Below are 18,611 nucleotides of genomic sequence, written 5' to 3'. Positions count from 1 at the left end.
GCTAAAGCAAATGGAAAAGACCTATTTGTCTCTTCAAACATTTCTTTTGTGACCTGCGAGCGTATAACGAAAACATGATGGGAGACTATATTTGGGGGCTGATACGTAAAAGTGATTTACATTACAGTCGCGATCTTGAAAAACTACTCACTTCTAAACATTTTTGTATAACTTTAGTATAAATACATGTAAATCTTTATATGTTGTTTTATTCAGACCTTATGTAAGTGAAAATGTGCAAATTTGCCTGTTTTTACATGGAAAATAGGTTAATTTGTAAATTTCATTATTCAGGTCACAAAAGCAAAGTTTGAAGGGAATAATGGCCATTTTTCTGTACTTTTACAACACAAGCAACTAAGAAATAACACATACTATCCAGGAACAACAATTGTGTTACATAGTGTAATTAATCATGAAAGAGGACTACTACCAAATCCTGAAGGAAAGGATGTGACAGGAGGACTACTAACAAATCCTGAAGGAAAGGATGTGACAAGAGGGCTACTAACAAATCCTGAAGGAAAGGATGTGACAGGAGGACTACTACCAAATCCTGAAGGAAAGGATGTGACAAGAGGACTACTAACAAATCCTGAAGGAAAGGATGTGACAGGAGGACTACTAACAAATCCTGAAGGAAAGGATGTGACAAGAGGACTACTAACAAATCCTGAAGGAAAGGATGTGACAAGAGGACTACTAACAAATCCTGAAGGAAAGGATGTGACGAGAGGACTACTAATAAATCCTGAAGGAAAGGATGTGACAAGAGGACTACTAACAAATCCTGAAGGAAAGGATGTGACAGGAGGACTACTACCAAATCCTGAAGGAAAGGATGTGACAAGAGGACTACTAACAAATCCTGAAGGAAAGGATGTGACAGGAGGACTACTACAAATCCTGAAGGAAAGGATGTGACAGGAGGACTACTACAAATCCTGAAGGAAAGGATGTGACAAGAGGACTACTAACAAACCTGAAGGAAAGGATGTGACAAGAGGACTACTAACAAATCCTGAAGGAAAGGATGTGACGAGAGGACTACTAATAAATCCTGAAGGAAAGGATGTGACAAGAGGACTACTAACAAATCCTGAAGGAAAGGATGTGACAGGAGGACTACTAACAAATCCTGAAGGAAAGGATGTGACAAGAGGACTACTAACAAATCCTGAAGGAAAGGATGTGACAGGAGGACTACTACCAAATCCTGAAGGAAAGGATGTGACGAGAGGACTACTAATAAATCCTGAAGGAAAGGATGTGACAAGGACTACTACCAACTCCTGAAGGAAAGGATGTGACAGGAGGACTACTAACAAATCCTGAAGGAAAGGATGTGACAGGAGGACTACTAACAAATCCTGAAGGAAAGGATGTGACAAGGACTACTAACAAATCCTGAAGGAAAGGATGTGACAGGAGGACTACTAACAAATCCTGAAGGAAAGGATGTGACAAGGACTACTAACAAATCCTGAAGGAAAGGATGTGACAAGAGGACTACTAACAAATCCTGAAGGAAAGGATGTGACAGGAGGACTACTAACAAATCCTGAAGGAAAGGATGTGACAAGAGGACTACTAACAAATCCTGAAGGAAAGCATGTGACAAGGACCACTAACAAATCCTGAAGGAAAGGATGTGACAAGAGGACTACTAACAAATCCTGAAGGAAAGGATGTGACAAGGACTACTAACAAATCCTGAAGGAAAGGATGTGACAAGGACTACTAACAAATCCTGAAGGAAAGGATGTGACAAGAGGACTACTAACAAATCCTGAAGGAAAGGATGTGACAAGAGGACTACTAACAAATCCTGAAGGAAAGGATGTGACAAGGACTACTAACAAATCCTGAAGGAAAGGATGTGACAAGAGGACTACTAACAAATCCTGAAGGAAAGGATGTGACAAGAGGACTACTAACAAATCCTGAAGGAAAGGATGTGACAAGAGGACTACTAATAAATCCTGAAGGAAAGGATGTGACAAGAGGACTACTAACAAATCCTGAAGGAAAGGATGTGACAAGAGGACTACTAATAAATCCTGAAGGAAAGGATGTGACAAGAGGACTACTAACAAATCCTGAAGGAAAGGATGTGACAAGAGGACTACTAACAAATCCTGAAGGAAAGGATGTGACAAGAGGACTACTAACAAATCCTGAAGGAAAGGATGTGACAGGAGGACTACTAACAAATCCTGAAGGAAAGGATGTGACAAGAGGACTACTAACAAATCCTGAAGGAAAGGATGTGACAAGAGGACTACTAACAAATCCTGAAGGAAAGGATGTGACAAGAGGACTACTAATAAATCCTGAAGGAAAGGATGTGACAAGAGGACTACTACCAAATCCTGAAGGAAAGGATGTGACAAGAGGACTACTAACAAATCCTGAAGGAAAGGATGTGACAAGAGGACTACTAACAAATCCTGAAGGAAAGGATGTGACAAGAGGACTACTAATAAATCCTGAAGGAAAGGATGTGACAAGAGGACTACTAACAAATCCTGAAGGAAAGGATGTGACAAGAGGACTACTACCAAATCCTGAAGGAAAGGATGTGACAAGAGGACTACTAATAAATCCTGAAGGAAAGGATGTGACAAGAGGACTACTAACAAATCCTGAAGGAAAGGATGTGACAAGAGGACTACTAACAAATCCTGAAGGAAAGGATGTGACAAGAGGACTACTAACAAATCCTGAAGGAAAGGATGTGACAAGAGGACTACTAATAAATCCTGAAGGAAAGGATGTGACAAGAGGACTACTAACAAATCCTGAAGGAAAGGATGTGACAAGAGGACTACTAATAAATCCTGAAGGAAAGGATGTGACAAGAGGACTACTAATAAATCCTGAAGGAAAGGATGTGACAAGAGGACTACTAACAAATCCTGAAGGAAAGGATGTGACAAGAGGACTACTAATAAATCCTAAAGGAAAAGATGTGACAAGAGGACTACTAACAAATCCTGAAGGAAAGGATGTGACAAGAGGACTACTAACAAATCCTGAAGGAAAGGATGTGACAAGAGGACTACTAACAAATCCTGAAGGAAAGGATGTGACAAGAGGACTACTAACAAATCCTGAAGGAAAGGATGTGACAAGAGGACTACTAATAAATCCTGAAGGAAATGATGCGACAAGAGGACTACTAATAAATCCTGAAGGAAAGGATGTGACAAGAGGACTACTACAAATCCTGAAGGAAAGGATGTGACAAGAGGACTACTAATAAATCCTAAAGGAAAAGATGTGACAAGAGGACTACTAACAAATCCTGAAGGAAAGGATGTGACAAGAGGACTACTAACAAATCCTGAAGGAAAGGATGTGACAAGAGGACTACTAACAAATCCTGAAGGAAAGGATGTGACAAGAGGACTACTAATAAATCCTGAAGGATGTGACAAGAGGACTACTACCAAATCCTGAAGGAAAGGATGTGACAAGAGGACTACTAATAAATCCTAAAGGAAAAGATGTGACAAGAGGACTACTAACAAATCCTGAAGGAAAGGATGTGACAAGAGGACTACTAACAAATCCTGAAGGAAAGGATGTGACAAGAGGACTACTAACAAATCCTGAAGGAAAGGATGTGACAAGAGGACTACTAATAAATCCTGAAGGAAAGGATGTGACAAGAGGACTACTAACAAATCCTGAAGGAAAGAATGTGACAAGAGGACTACTAACAAATCCTGAAGGAAAGGATGTGACAAGAGGACTACTAACAAATCCTGAAGGAAAGGATGTGACAAGAGGACTACTAATAAATCCTAAAGGAAAGGATGTGACAGGATTTTCTGTAATCAAATACAATTGAAGGCTATAAAGGTTAAGTCTCATTTTGTATTTTCTGAATAAGCAGTGGATAAAATAGAGAAAACAAGATGCCTAAGAAGAAAAACATGTTACGTGTGTCACACTAAAGGAAATTCAAAGATTTTCTTGTAGAATTAAGATCTTGTAAATTATTAGAATATCAATTGCTAGCTGAGATATGCTGTACTAATTGTATGACAAACACAGTTTACTAAAATTGAGGGTAAGCCACTAAAAACCTTGTTTTATTTGCAGGAAAGAATTCCTATAATAATAGAGTTAAAAATGTTTTCGTGAAATCTGTAGCAATTTGAGAAAAGTTAATGTGAAAGATAGGAGAAAAATTTAATAAATAGACTTCTGTTTCATATTGGACTCATCTTCAGTTGATCATCTATTTTAAACAGCAATCTATAAGTAAGAATAACTGCTACATAGAACACATTACTTTATATATCACAGTTTATATCTGTTAAAGGATTTATTACAGACATACCTGGCATTACAGTTCCCATGGTAAATGGATCTTGGTTCATTAAATATGGATTTGAAGCAAATGCTGTTGCAGTACCAGGAGGTGGAACATTACCCATGTTCTGGTTCTGTGGTTGTTGCTGTTGAGAAGGGACAGGAAATTGTTGTTGGGTCATCATGGGTAAAGACTGCCCCTGTGATGTTGCCTGATTTCTCTGTTGGTATGCTTGGGAAAGTAGATCATTTCTCTGGAACAAACAAAATTATTACATTGATCCATCAATGTTAATATCATAAATAAAATTCTGAAAGCCACTCACATCTTTGAAATATGAATACAACTAATTCTTTACCACTCTGAAATGTAATGACTTCCATGACCTAACTCCTGCCAAAAGTGATTTCTTATTTCCAATGAGTGTATGAAGTAAATTTTATTAAAAAGAATACTAACAAACATGTACAACTGCAACAGACTAACTGATATTAACATCAGAGTACACAAGTACAAAATAGTGTCAGAAAATTATGCAAAAAGAAATACACGTGTCAATTTTAATAACAATGATAAGATCTCATTACAGACTCTTATATTTAACCCTCTGCATCTCACAAAGTTTTAGTGAGTTGCTTTTAAAGTTTTATTAAACTATTTTCTTTTAGTGGTACACCATATGAATTATTAGATAGCATAAAAATATAGCTAATAATCAATGTTATAACAGTACATGTTTTAAGTTTTTATGTTAATAAGGTAAAATTTAAAAAATTTAGAATTTCCCCTAGCATTGTGACATTTGTTCTCAAGATGTATCTCTTCTCTAATTTACTAACCCCACCCACCTCCAATAAATAAAAAATTGACTGTTCATTACTCATGAAAATATTGTCATCACTCAGATGAAGCATAATTTTCGTAGCTTTTAATCTTGTTTCATTATAAGCCATAAAATACATAATCAAACCCATCTTGCCACACCCACCAGTCACATTCTATCTTTCAGAAATTGCCTACAATTTCACCTGCCATTCAATGCTGCATTACTTATAACCAATAGAAATCCAATGTTTCACCTATCAAATGATGTATTATATTACATTATTTTCTGTAAAGAGAATTATTTATATTGCTTTCAACTGACACTTCATTCCTACAAGAAACACAACAATCAGTTTAAATGAAGTTTTAATGACTCTTGTTGCAAACTTAGAAAGTCAGAAGAACTGTGATATTTACAGTAAAAAGTCCACTTCTTCAACATTACTGTTCTATGTTCTTTGGTGCATCCTTTGATTAAATACAAAATTATTTAGTGCATTACTACCATTAGTATAAAAAATAGGGTTAAATTACACTAGCAGTGAACAGAAAAACAACCATGTAATTATTTTTTTCTTGTTCTTTGTGTATTACAAAAGTAACTAAATGTAAAATTATGGGAAACTTTTTGTTAGTTAAAGTCAAGTAAGTAATAACAAACTTTTTCACAAGGTGTGCTTGCAAGTAATGTAATTATACAGTGTAATATGGTCTGCACATTCGCAAAGTGATTTACAACTTTGTGGTGGGAAAACTAGTTAAGACAGAATTCAAAGAGTAATAAAAGAAAAACTGAAGTATCGATAGATGTGTATTGTTATGAGTGCAAAGCTATTTTGGATAAACATATCATATTACAAGTTGAAGTAATTTTAGAAAGAAATATGGGAAACTTAGGGTTAAGTTTTTATTTTAATGGTTATGAGGTCAGTCAACAGATAAAGTTTTACTAAAAATGTCAACGTTTATTTAGGTTTTAGAGATCATGCAAATAAAACGAGATTCTTGAAACGAACATTTCTTAATCTTAACGTGGAAATCATTTTACACTTGGACTAGTATTAACAAATACTGTACATATGTATATATTTAAAGTATTTTGTAAAAATGTTTCATTGCAAAATCTAATTTTTTGTGTATAAAAGGTTTGTAATATTTATTAAGGGTCAGCCAAGTTTTGAAGATACACAAAATGTATTAAAAGTTATAGAATGGAAATTATAATGAATAAAAAAAGTGGTTTAAGAAGTTGGTCAATCAGATCGAATTCATAGTGAAGATAAACTGTATTTCTTTCAAGTTTTGTTTTTTAGTTTTAAACTAAAACATTACGATCATAAAAACAAAGGTAAACACAAGCTGTAGATGTACCTGCATGTCATATTCCATTATATTAGAAGATTCAATTGACTGCATTAAGTTTGATGGGTAATCAAATGGTAACGATCCAATTCCTACATGTTCAAAACCACCTCCAAGCTCTCCCAAGGAATTTGTCCCTTGATGAATACTAACTGTAGTATGATGGGGGACAAGCTGGTCCACAGTCTGTTTCTGGAGTTTTGTAATGTCGTTAATAGAGTGATGTTGCTCCTCACTGGGAGAGGCTTGACGAGTCCCTGGTGTACGACTATGTAAGAAAGTTTAAAGGGATCATTACTTATACAATTAATTTTTTTTACTATTCAGGTTTATGGAAAATTTCTCAAGCCAACCCACTGAACTATAGAAATAGAAAAATCTTTAAATGATAATAAATAGTTTTAGAGAAGCACACTGTCATAATGTTTGTATTACATATTAAACAGCTTTATCATGCTATACTGAGACTAAGAATCTTAGCCAATACAAACATCTCACAGAAAGCATGCAAGTAATTCATCAAACACATAATACACAGTGTACACATAAAACCTCTGTAAGGCAACAATTTAAAACACATACAGAAAAATATAACAGCCCACTAGATAGATACATCAAAATACACATCATGGTTTTACAACAACATTCAAGTGTATCAATATTACCACTTATCCTTACTGAGTTGGACATCACTAATCAAGTCATTACTGGCCCTAATACATATATAAAACCTGGTAATAATAAACTGAACTATGTACTTTGTTCAAGGTTTGTAGTATGTTTTCCTGGAGAAAAGTAAACCGTCTGGAAAGGATGTTTATTCCCAACATTATATTAAGGTATCTCTTACTCCAATTTTAAAAGTGACAGAAACAAAACACAAGTACAACAAATTATATTTTTGGAAACTTGGCATTTCAAAACTTGTACATAATTCAGCTTATGTACAAACAACTCATTTTGATAAGCAGTATCTACCCGTACACATCTCAAGTTAATTGTAGTTTTATTTATACCTTCAATTATATGAAAACCGTAGATTAGTACTTACTTAAAAGTTTTATCATCGTCCAATCCATTTTGAATGATACCATTTGCATGTAACACCCCACACGCTTCAACATCCTTGTTCTTGGAGTCGCCGTCAAAATGCTTACTGTTCTTCACTTTATCTACTGCATCAGAAGAATTCTAAAGTAATAATAACAATGTTTCTAACACAGTCATTAAAGGAAAGTTTTAAAAAATGCTTTCGAAAACCATCGATAATATAAATGATACACGGATTCAAACCCTTACACTAACTCCAAATTACAATTAAAAAGGAAAATGTAAAATAAAGTAAAAAAACCAGTATCACAATAGTCCTAACTACCAACTTAAAACTGTAACATAACACAATTTATATTAAAATGGTAGAATTGTTTTCATTTATCAAACATTTTCTTCTTATCTATCAAATTTTTAACAAACCCTATTTCCCGTAGTACAATTTTAAACTTTCTGAAGATCAGGGATTATATCAAAACCAACAACACCATACAAAGTACTCACCATAGCCATGTGAAGGTGAGCCATTCGAGCATCAAGATCTTTCGTGTTTGGAGACATGCCTAAAACATATTCAACCATTTTCATTTCCAAGCCTCCTGTGTCCGAGGATCGAGGAGATAGGGCAGAATTGGCATCGCTGCCAGGATACGAGCCACTTCGTCTCTGCACTATCATAGGCTGTGACACCGCATGATCTGGGCAATACAGGAAATATTCAGTTTTAAAATTGTTACTACTAATAAAATCAAGTATTGGGATATTGGCAATAACAAATCATATAAATTTTATAAGGCTACACTGGCTTTTCACATGAACCATGAATAACTTCTGCATTGTTTCATGTCATTTAATTAAAAGCTAAGTCAAGAAATGCTTCATGTGTGAGAATAAAAGGAATAGTAAACACAAACGCACATGAACAGATAACACTTGAAAGACTTTTCAAGTAACAATTTTCTTTTTATGTCAGAAAAAGTTATTCAGTACAGTATACTGCACACAGTTTTTCACACAAATGTTATCAAAATTAGGAAATTATACATACAGAATTTCATAATTTAAGTAAAAATATAAATGTGCATATTTATGTAGCTTTTAATTACAGATATGACACCTAACACCTACTTGAGAGTACTCCGATATAAAAAAAATGTAATACATTATAGGAAATGAAAACCAACCTTGGTTTAAATGTTGCACAAGAGATGCTCAGATGTAACACAAACAGAACAATTAAGTTTCTGGATTGACTGACTGCAGAACTGATTGGATTTTGGTGAATGGCAAACTTATTTTAGTCAATATTACTTGTTTTAGTTTTATTATAACTCTTAAAAATCATTATGCAAAGAGACTGACTTTACGAATGTTACACTTCGAAGAACTTGTCACAGTTGTTAAATCTATCCAGAAAGACAACTATATATTTATGTCCTGGTTGAAGCTGAAACCAGTTGTACTAATACAAAATTCACACAGTCCCAAAATTTGCCATAATAAAATTTTTAAGTTTCTATAAAAGTTACTCAGTGTTTTTCTGATGGACTGTTAAAAAAATAAACTCAATCAATAAAATATCTTGGTAATGTTGTATACAATTTGATAGAAGAGATATAAAGCACATTTAAATACCATATAAAAGAGAAGATATTTCAATATTTCACTGTCAGTGACTATCAGGACAGTAATTACTTAATATTTGGTAGTGATGTACTCGCCTGTAAGTTTATATATTTTTACATATTTGTATACCTACGAAGGTATTCATACAATATTTGGATATTTTATGATACAGTTATTTATTAGATTGATACTGTACACTCCAACAAACAATTTACAACAACTACAGTGTGTCTCTTTCATCCAAACAATATTTTATCCAGTTTATTACTGGTTTTATAAGTCATACATTTAGCTGAACAACAACATGCAACCACGACCGGTAGATTGCCATGCTGACCATAAGACACAAGCCACCATCGACCAGATGAACTGTTATTTTACCTAACGAAAGAAGAGCTGGTCTACCCGACGCACTGTTCTGGCCAGTGCTCCAGGCAGCAGTTCGCCACTGTTCTGGAACAAAAAACCCTTTTCCATCATCAGCTCTGCTGTCTTCTAAGCTCCACACTGGTAACTTCTTAGATGAAGAGATCTGATTATTAAAATATTGAACAAAAGATACACAGCACATGTTAAAATACAAACTCACATTCAAGTAATAGCATAGAATGTTACAGAATAAATGAGAAGCAGCTAATTCAAAGCTTTTTGGGGTTGCCTTATTCACTCTATTGCAGTAAAGATGTTTAATAACATTCGTGAAAATTATTACAAACAGATAATTCATAAAAAAATATCTGCAATATGACAAAAAAATGTTCGTATAAAAAAAAACAAAGATTAATAAATCTAATAGTTTAAAACATTACCTCGAGAGGTGTAAATCTAATAGTTTAAACCATTACCTCGAGAGGTGTAAATCTAATAGTTTAAACCATTACCTCGAGAGGCGTAAATCTAATAGTTTAAACCATTACCTTGAGAGGCGTAAATCTAATAGTTTAAACCATTACCTCGAGAGGCGTAAATCTAATAGTTTAAACCATTACCTCGAGAGGCGTAAATCTAATAGTGTAAAACATTACCTCGAGAGGCGTAAATCTAATAGTTTAAAACATTACCTCGAGAGGTGTAAATCTAATAGTTTAAAACATTACCACGAGAGGTGTAAATCTAATAGTTTAAAACATTACCTCGAGAGGTGTAAATCTAATAGTTTAAAACATTACCTCGAGAGGTGTAAATCTAATAGTTTAAAACATTACCTCGAGAGGCGTAAATATAATAGTGTAAAACATTACCTCGAGAGGTGTAAATCTAATAGTTTAAAACATTACCTCGAGAGGTGTAAATCTAATAGTTTAAAACATTACCTCGAGAGGTGTAAATCTAATAGTTTAAACCATTACCTCGAGAGGTGTAAATCTAATAGTTTAAACCATAACCTCGAGAGGTGTAAATCTAATAGTTTAAACCATTACCTCGAGAGGTGTAAATCTAATAGTTTAAAACATTACCTCGAGAGGTGTAAATCTAATAGTTTAAACCATTACCTCGAGAGGTGTAAATCTAATAGTTTAAAACATTACCTCGAGAGGTGTAAATCTAATAGTTTAAACCATTACCTCGAGAGGTGTAAACCTAATAGTTTAAAACATTACCTCGAGAGGTGTAAATCTAATAGTTTAAAACATTACCTCGAGAGGTGTAAATCTAATAGTTTAAAACATTACCTCGAGAGGTGTAAATCTAATAGTTTAAAAATTACATTAAATCTAATAGTTTAAACCATTAGTTTAAACCATTACCTCGAGAGGTGTAAATCTAATAGTTTAAACCATTACCTCGAGAGGTGTAAATCTAATAGTTTAAACCATTACCTCGAGAGGTGGAAATCTAATAGTTTAAAACATTACCTCGAGAGGTGTAAATCTAATAGTTTAAAACATTACCTCGAGAGGTGTAAATCTAATAGTTTAAACTATTACCTCGAGAGGTGTAAACCTAATAGTTTAAACCATTACCTCGAGAGGTGTAAACCTAATAGTTTAAAACATTACCTCGAGAGGTGTAAATCTAATAGTTTAAAACATTACCTCGAGAGGTGTAAATCTAATAGTTTAAAACATTACCTCGAGAGGTGTAAACCTAATAGTTTAAAACATTACCTCGAGAGGTGTAAATCTAATAGTTTAAAACATTACCTCGAGAGGTGTAAACCTAATAGTTTAAAACATTACCTCGAGAGGTGTAAATCTAATAGTGTAAACCATTACCTCGAGAGGTGTAAATCTAATAGTTTAAAACATTACCTCGAGAGGTGGAAATCTAGTTTAAAACATTACCTCGAGAGGTGTAAATCTAATAGTTTAAAACATTACCTCGAGAGGTGTAAATCTAATAGTTTAAAACATTACCTCGAGAGGTGTAAATCTAGTTTAAAAGATTACCTCAAGAGGTGTAAATCTAATAGTTTAAAACATTACCTCGAGAGGTGTAAATCTAATAGTGTAAACCATTACCTCGAGAGGTGTAAATCTAATAGTTTAAAACATTACCTCGAGAGGTGTAAATCTAGTTTAAAACATTACCTCGAGAGGTGGATGAGACGTCTCTAAAGCTAAGGCTTGAAACTCATTTTCTATTGCAGTTGCATCATTCGCACGAACCTTAAAAAAAACAGGAGTTAGGTTCAGACAAACACAAATACCCAACATTCCAAGGTGTTTTATTTAAAACAATAAATATTAAATACAAGCTACTTTCTACTCTAATCAATGCAAGTTGTTGAAACACTACATTTTTATTTGGAAGAAAAAAAACAAAGAAAAAACTGAAGAATGTTCTTCACAGATAGAAATTATGAAATAAAATTACATTTGCTCCAGGGAAAGGTATCAAAAAGATTACATTTCATTATTAATTGTTTGTTTAATAACATTGGTCACAAGGTATACAAACAGATTATGCATTCCCAATCAGGATAGCCAACCAAAAATATGAAACTCTGCAAGCAAAACTAAACGTAAAGCTGAAGGTTTTATTCAATCAAAACAATGAAAATACAAAATTATAATGAACCCACCTTTGGCTCTTGATAAAACACAAGTTTTATTATCATTTTGATTTTAAAGTTTAACCTATCAACTCTCCAAGTTACAAAATAATAAAAAATTGATAAAACTATTTTTAGTATTATAGATTCTAGTTTTGTATTCTATTAAATGTTGCCCCGGATAAGTTTACACCAGTGATTTACAAACTGTATGTCGCAGCAAACTGTTGAGGGTGTCACAAGTTAAACATTCAACTTTTTTCAGTTCCATGTTAATACTAAAAGGCCATATATTCATGTAGGCTGTGTTATAATCCTGTGGACATTTAGCTAGAGTTTGCTACATATTAAAAATAACATGAAAGTCTGACACTTTACATGTGGCAATTGTACTCTAGTGCTCGGCAATTTTGCTAAGGAGACCAAAAAAACTGTCAGGTGTTCTTGGGTTAAGGGCAGAAGAGTGAAAGGATACTCAACTGATGACCTGGGATATTCGTCATGCAAACTTTCTGAAGTGTTGCCTGCTACTTATTAACAATTTATTATTGGTTACAATTATTATTAGAGAATTTAGAAGTCTTCTGGTAAAAGTTTTTGCATAATCGATTTTTGTTTGTAGATTCATGAAAATAATGAGTTAGGATGAATAACCTTGTGTTAATCAAACAATGATAAAATTCATTTGGTCAGACAGAATAATTGAACTGATCAGGAACACTAATTCTGATAGCTGAATATTAATTATAATTTAAATTGATTGATTTTACTTTACATGATACTAATAAACTACATTAATTAATCAAAGATCTATTTGTAACACAGTAGGTAACTGTGTGATTCACTGTAGTTTATGGGGATCATTTTGGATAAAGATGCACCCTTAACTCTTTAAATAAGTACTTTTTTGTGTTTGACCATGACTATATTCATGACTTCTTAATAATTATCACCATAATTGTTAAACATCAGTTTTCTTAATTTTTTGGGTAATAACATGGTCTGGAATGCCTTTCAAACAAAGAGACAAATTCTATTGAATGCTGTCAAGATTCACTTGGGTTTACAAAGTTTATTACAAGGGAATTTGTGATGGTTTAAAGAAAGCTTTTTGACATAGGATCAAAGTGCTGATAGCTCAGATGTTACAGAATCTGAGCAGGGTGGTTGACCTTTAGAATAAGTTGTCTTCCCAGGTGGTGAATACAGTAAATTTGAGGGAGTTTAATGGAAGGCTTAATAAATATTTGAAAATAAAGAGCTAACTTTGAAGTGTTTTTTTTTAAAAATTAATTGAATGGTACCAGCCAGAACAAAGCAAAAGGTCACTTTTTGTCCTAAAACTTTATGCTATGTTAAGATAAAGCAATAATCAGTGAAGACTAAATTAAACTGTTTTGATTATTAGAATGTAATTAGAAGGCAAGTTGGAAAATGTCAATGTACAAAGATTTCTATGTAGTAAAAATATATTGTTGACCTAAAGGTTATAGAAAACAAATTTCTCAATATTATTCAAATAACCCTCCCCCCTTTGTTTTTTAGAAATGTTACATGGTACAAGAAAGACTGTAGACTTCATGTAATTAACACTGACAAGAGGCTGTAAATAACACTATACCAAGACTTGACATTAATGATTGGCTGTTTTCCCATAACAATAGTAAATTATTCAATGTTTATTTATTTTTGCATCACCTGTACACGATGTACAGATTTCACTGGGTTTATTACTTATCTTTATCATGAATCGTTAACAACACTGCATATCAGTAGCCTGGGTAGAAATTCTTCTTGGCAAAAATTGACACACATTTGTAACAGTGATGTCTTCTACAATATTAAAAAAACTACAGCACATGACACACACATTACATCTCTGGGTAAGTTAACCAGTCTGTATGTGAAATAGAATGGTATTCCTAATGTGTTGAAAAATATTACTAACAATATATATCTTGGCAGGTTATCACATCTGAAAAAGTCAAAACTACTACATGGTAATGTAGCATTTAATGCTCTTTGGTCTTTATCAGCTGTACATAGGAAAGTAAAAGGCCACGAAATTCCAAGTTATTCTGTCCAAATGTAGATGTTTTGTTTCAAGCCAATAAATCACTGCATTAAAAAATAACTAATCACACATACAAGTTTTGTATATTTGGATCTAAATAACTAGACATTTTAATTTATGTTAGCAACTATGTCATACATCATAAGACTAAATTATTAATAATTAAATAGAAAAATAGAATTCACATGCATTTCATGCAATCACACCTACAGTGTCCCCTGAAACCCAGCCCCTTGTAGATAATAGGACAAAGTAAGGAGCTATTCGGCTTGGGTAAAGTATGGTGTAACTTTATGCCACAGGGCCACTACAGTAGCCGGAAGGCTAGCTGGGTTACCCTAAAATGTTTCTGGTTTGTGGAGCAATAATGAAATTGTGCAAGGCATAGCAAGCCAGTGGTGGAATTTTTTAACTTGCTATAAACGTTCAAGAAAAACATGTATAGATAGACTTAAAATGTAATACAACTAACATATCTGAAAAATACTAGGAGTAACTCCAGTCCTAGAACATATAATGGTTTGGGCACCTCACCTATATGCCTTAGAATAAACTACCGCAATGAACAAGTTTTTAATTTTGGACTGGTGAGCAAGTATACACTCAAAAGATCAAATGCTCACTTACTGTCTGTGTTAAAACAATTCATTATATAAACTTAAATATATATGGTTTGATATTACAATACAGCTGTTGATAGCCAACAGTGCTAAATGTTTATTAAAACCCTATACTAAATTTACTTGACAAGTGTCTTACTTTAGAGAACACTTATACAGTCAAAATTTTGTCTTTCATGTTTTCATTTATGCATTAGCCTTTATATTAAACTGTTAGGTTTTAGAACATACTATAGATCTATTACTTAAGCCAACTGTATCGAACTAAATTATTACAATACTTCACCTTCGGTTAATTCAAACATTTCAGTATTTTTTCATTTCATATACTTTAACAAAGTACAAAGGTATGTGTAAGAAAATGCTCAAGACCAAAGGTTCAAGCTCCCTAGTAGAACTGGACAGTTAAAGGTTTTACAAATACTTAAACAAGTATACACATTTTCAAATCTCTCAAATTTACTTTGAAAAAATTATATGCTCAGTGTTAAGTTAAATTCTTACTCAGTAAAAACGAGCTGCCTATGTCTGCCACAATGAGGGTTATCTACGTTAGCCATTCATTATTTAGCAGTGAAAGACTAGAGGGAAGGCAGCCAGTCATGACCATTCACCACCAACTCTTGGGTTATTCCTTTACAAAAGAACTGTGAGACTAACGTCACATTATAACATCCCCCACAGCTCAAAGGGTGAACATATTTGGTAGGTTGGGGGAGTTAAATCAGCAATTCATAAACTGTAAGTGCCCTAATCACCTGGCCATGCCGAGGCAAGCTGCATTTAAACCAATGAATGTTTTCTCTGTTCACTGGTTTTCAAGCTATTTTCACAACAGCAGGTAAAGCTAAATAAACACCTTACAAAAATAAAACATCTCTAATTGAATATATAAAATGGAACTTTATGATTAACATTAAGAAATTCTAGTTTTATTTTTTTAATATTTTTTATTGTTACTTCCTTTGTATGTGTGAACAGACAAAAGAAAAGGATATCAACATAGATATATAATTTTGTTTTTTTTGTATAAAAGAAAAATTGATGAACAAGTTACATGACTTAACTGATTATAAAAACAAAAATCACTAGAAATTATGCAATTTTTTCAACCAAAAACTAACTATTACGTAGAAAGTGATTACCCGATTGTATATTATCAACTTTAGGTGTAAAAACAAAAGACAGAGTGAAATAACACATTAGTTCACACAAGGATAAGAACAGTTTACACCTAATCAACTTGGTTTACTCCGTTCTGATGAAATGGTTCCACTTATTCAAGCAAAACTACAATTTTGACGGCACACTAAGATTATGACTTGTTTATATATACCTTGCTAATTTCATCAAACTGTACTGATTTTGGGTGATAATACATTTAACGTAAATGGCCTTTTACTGTAATCAATATACATTTATTTATAGCAACGTATGTACCATGAAAACAACAGGATTCAAAGAAGACACTGACCCAGGAGAGACGGGCCAATGGTGGGATAAAGACAATAAATACAGCTTTACCCTGACATCTCACCTTGGTTTGCAACAGCAATACTTAACAAGAGAAGTGGAAGGAAAAAAAAAATTTTAAATGTCTTAACAAAATAACATTAATACTGTCAATCTATATGTAATTTAGTACAGAAATATACATTATGAATGATAATTGACAGTGGTTTATTTATGGTAAAGAACTGAGATCTGGGTGGATTTCAAACCCATGATGAACATTTGGGATCCCTTTTGAGCCTTACTTTAAAAATGATGGTCCTTTTGTTTCCGAGATTGTTCACAGTACAGCAGCAAACAGTTCTAATGATGCAAAGCATAGCCCACAGTTTAATTATTCAATTAGAACACAATATATACTCATCAACATTCTAATACTAGTACTGGTTAGAACACATATCTATTCAACATCTCTAGGCCTTAATTTAATATTTTTCATATACCCACACCTAACAGTAACAAACCACTTAAAATTTACTGAAACAATTTGGTTGTTTTTGGGTGTGAGAGTACAAGATCCATCAGCTCCATGTGTAGTACAATTAAGTATATAATATTTACTAAATAATTAAATATGGATTGTGTTACTTCACTATTTAATTTATTAATATATCACACAATGCAATAAATTATTTTTGTAGACTAGTAACTTGGGTTATATTACATGAGCAAAAAACGTCACTGCAGACAGCATGCAAATTAAATGAAATAATACACTTTTTACCTAAAAACTATATTAGGGCCAGTAAAAAAACGTTAATTATCAATCAACCAATTATTTTCTCTAGTATTACTGTTATAACTTCACAATGTTTCATAATATTAATTATATTGTATGTAATAAATATTATATTAGTATTTATTTAACCCAGCTACAGATAAGTTTCTCACACAAAGTTTCGTCAATGGTAATAGTTTTAAATTTCAATCAGTTCTTTAACTCATGTGGAATTCGTAGCCTAAAATGAACATTTAGGATGAAAAGCCTCAATAGTAATGGTACAAAGAACTAAGAGGTGAGACAGTAATTTCACTTTTATCTTAATAGTAGTAACAATATTGACTAATTAACATTTATAAATTTTGTTCTTACCTCTAATACACTGTCATCTCCAAGAGCCCACCTTGACTGTTTATTGAAATTTTGAAAAGTGGGATCTGTCTGAGATCGTTGAAAAAAATATCCAACCATTGCATCGTCTTGAGAACGAGTTGCTCCTTGTCGTACAGTAGGCGCGTTGTTCATTTCAGCCTGGCCGTTCGGGATCATAGTGTTGGGTGGGTCTTCCCAAGCCAAGTCATTCATACTACGGCATGGTGAAAGTAAAAGTAAGGTGTTAAATAAAGGAGGATACGCCTTTGTCGAAAAACAAACATGAAATTATTAATTCAATATAATATATTAACTTTAGCACATTATGTATAAATACCACTAAGAAGGCGAGTACCTAAACTTTAAGTGTAGCTAAGTTACTTGGCTTACACTTAATTGCTAGGCCTTACAGAACAGTTACTCTAACCTTACAATTGTTAGCTGGTGCCGAACTCGCTTTGCAGTTAGCTTTTCCGGTAATAACGCACACAATGGCGCCAGTAGTCGAGTCTCGTAAAAAATAGTATTTTGTTACATATAAATATAACAACATAAAACTGATACAAGTAAAACTAAATCAACAATATTTCATTTACATCAATGAATAAATAATGTAACAAGATTAAAAATTACCGTGATGAGAAAGATATGAAATTCTTATCTCTATTCCGTCACAACATGGCGCGGATCGTCTCAAAAATACTGTGGCATCATGGGTACCATGTGCTCTTTTACCACTCTTCCAATGACATTGTTTTCTCAAATGGCTACCGCCATTGAAGCGAAAACCCACGCCCATTGTTATAATAAAAAAAAACGCAAGTAGCAAAGAAATCAAAATGGCTGAAAGTTAAATATTAATTTTCACACATAACATATATATAGATGTATTTATTGTTTAATTTGTGATTAAATTACAACTGTCTAATCATCAACTATAGTTAACACAAACAAAATTTAATTTATAAATAAGGTAGTGAAAATTAGTACACATATACGTAAAACTCAGCAGCAATGAAATAGTGAATTCATATGTCTCCCTTGAATGATTAAAATAATGTAATAGAAATTAATACATACATATATAACAAAAATTACAGACTACAATAAATAAATAAGGCAGTGAAAGT

General features: G+C 33.0%; 1 protein-coding gene across 4 annotated transcripts in view; it reads right to left on the bottom strand.

The window, feature by feature from the left end:
• The window catches only part of LOC143246657 (pumilio homolog 1-like), a 59,471-nt gene extending 41,230 nt beyond the window's left edge, over window positions 1-18,241 (bottom strand). The window contains exons 1-8 of one of the 4 annotated variants that reach the window (XM_076493715.1): window positions 18,115-18,241; window positions 17,482-17,695; window positions 11,719-11,796; window positions 9,569-9,719; window positions 8,066-8,259; window positions 7,563-7,702; window positions 6,521-6,779; window positions 4,352-4,577 (exon numbers count right to left, since the gene is read on the bottom strand). In XM_076493715.1, coding sequence (XP_076349830.1) covers window positions 4,352-4,577; window positions 6,521-6,779; window positions 7,563-7,702; window positions 8,066-8,259; window positions 9,569-9,719; window positions 11,719-11,796; window positions 17,482-17,694 — 1,261 coding nt within the window. In that variant the 5' untranslated portion in view covers window position 17,695; window positions 18,115-18,241. Of the gene's footprint in view, window positions 1-4,351; window positions 4,578-6,520; window positions 6,780-7,562; window positions 7,703-8,065; window positions 8,260-9,568; window positions 9,720-11,718; window positions 11,797-17,481; window positions 17,696-17,836; window positions 17,939-18,114 lie in introns of those variants that run through there. The other 3 variants (XM_076493718.1, XM_076493716.1, XM_076493717.1) reach the window with 3 other exon arrangements.
• Between the last annotated feature and the right edge of the window lie 370 nt (window positions 18,242-18,611).

Source organism: Tachypleus tridentatus, chromosome 3 (genome assembly GCF_004210375.1).
Source record: "Tachypleus tridentatus isolate NWPU-2018 chromosome 3, ASM421037v1, whole genome shotgun sequence".
NCBI lineage: Eukaryota > Metazoa > Arthropoda > Merostomata > Xiphosura > Limulidae > Tachypleus > Tachypleus tridentatus.
Note: the sequence above shows the minus strand (reverse complement) of the source record. Positions and strands in the feature narration are given on the sequence as shown.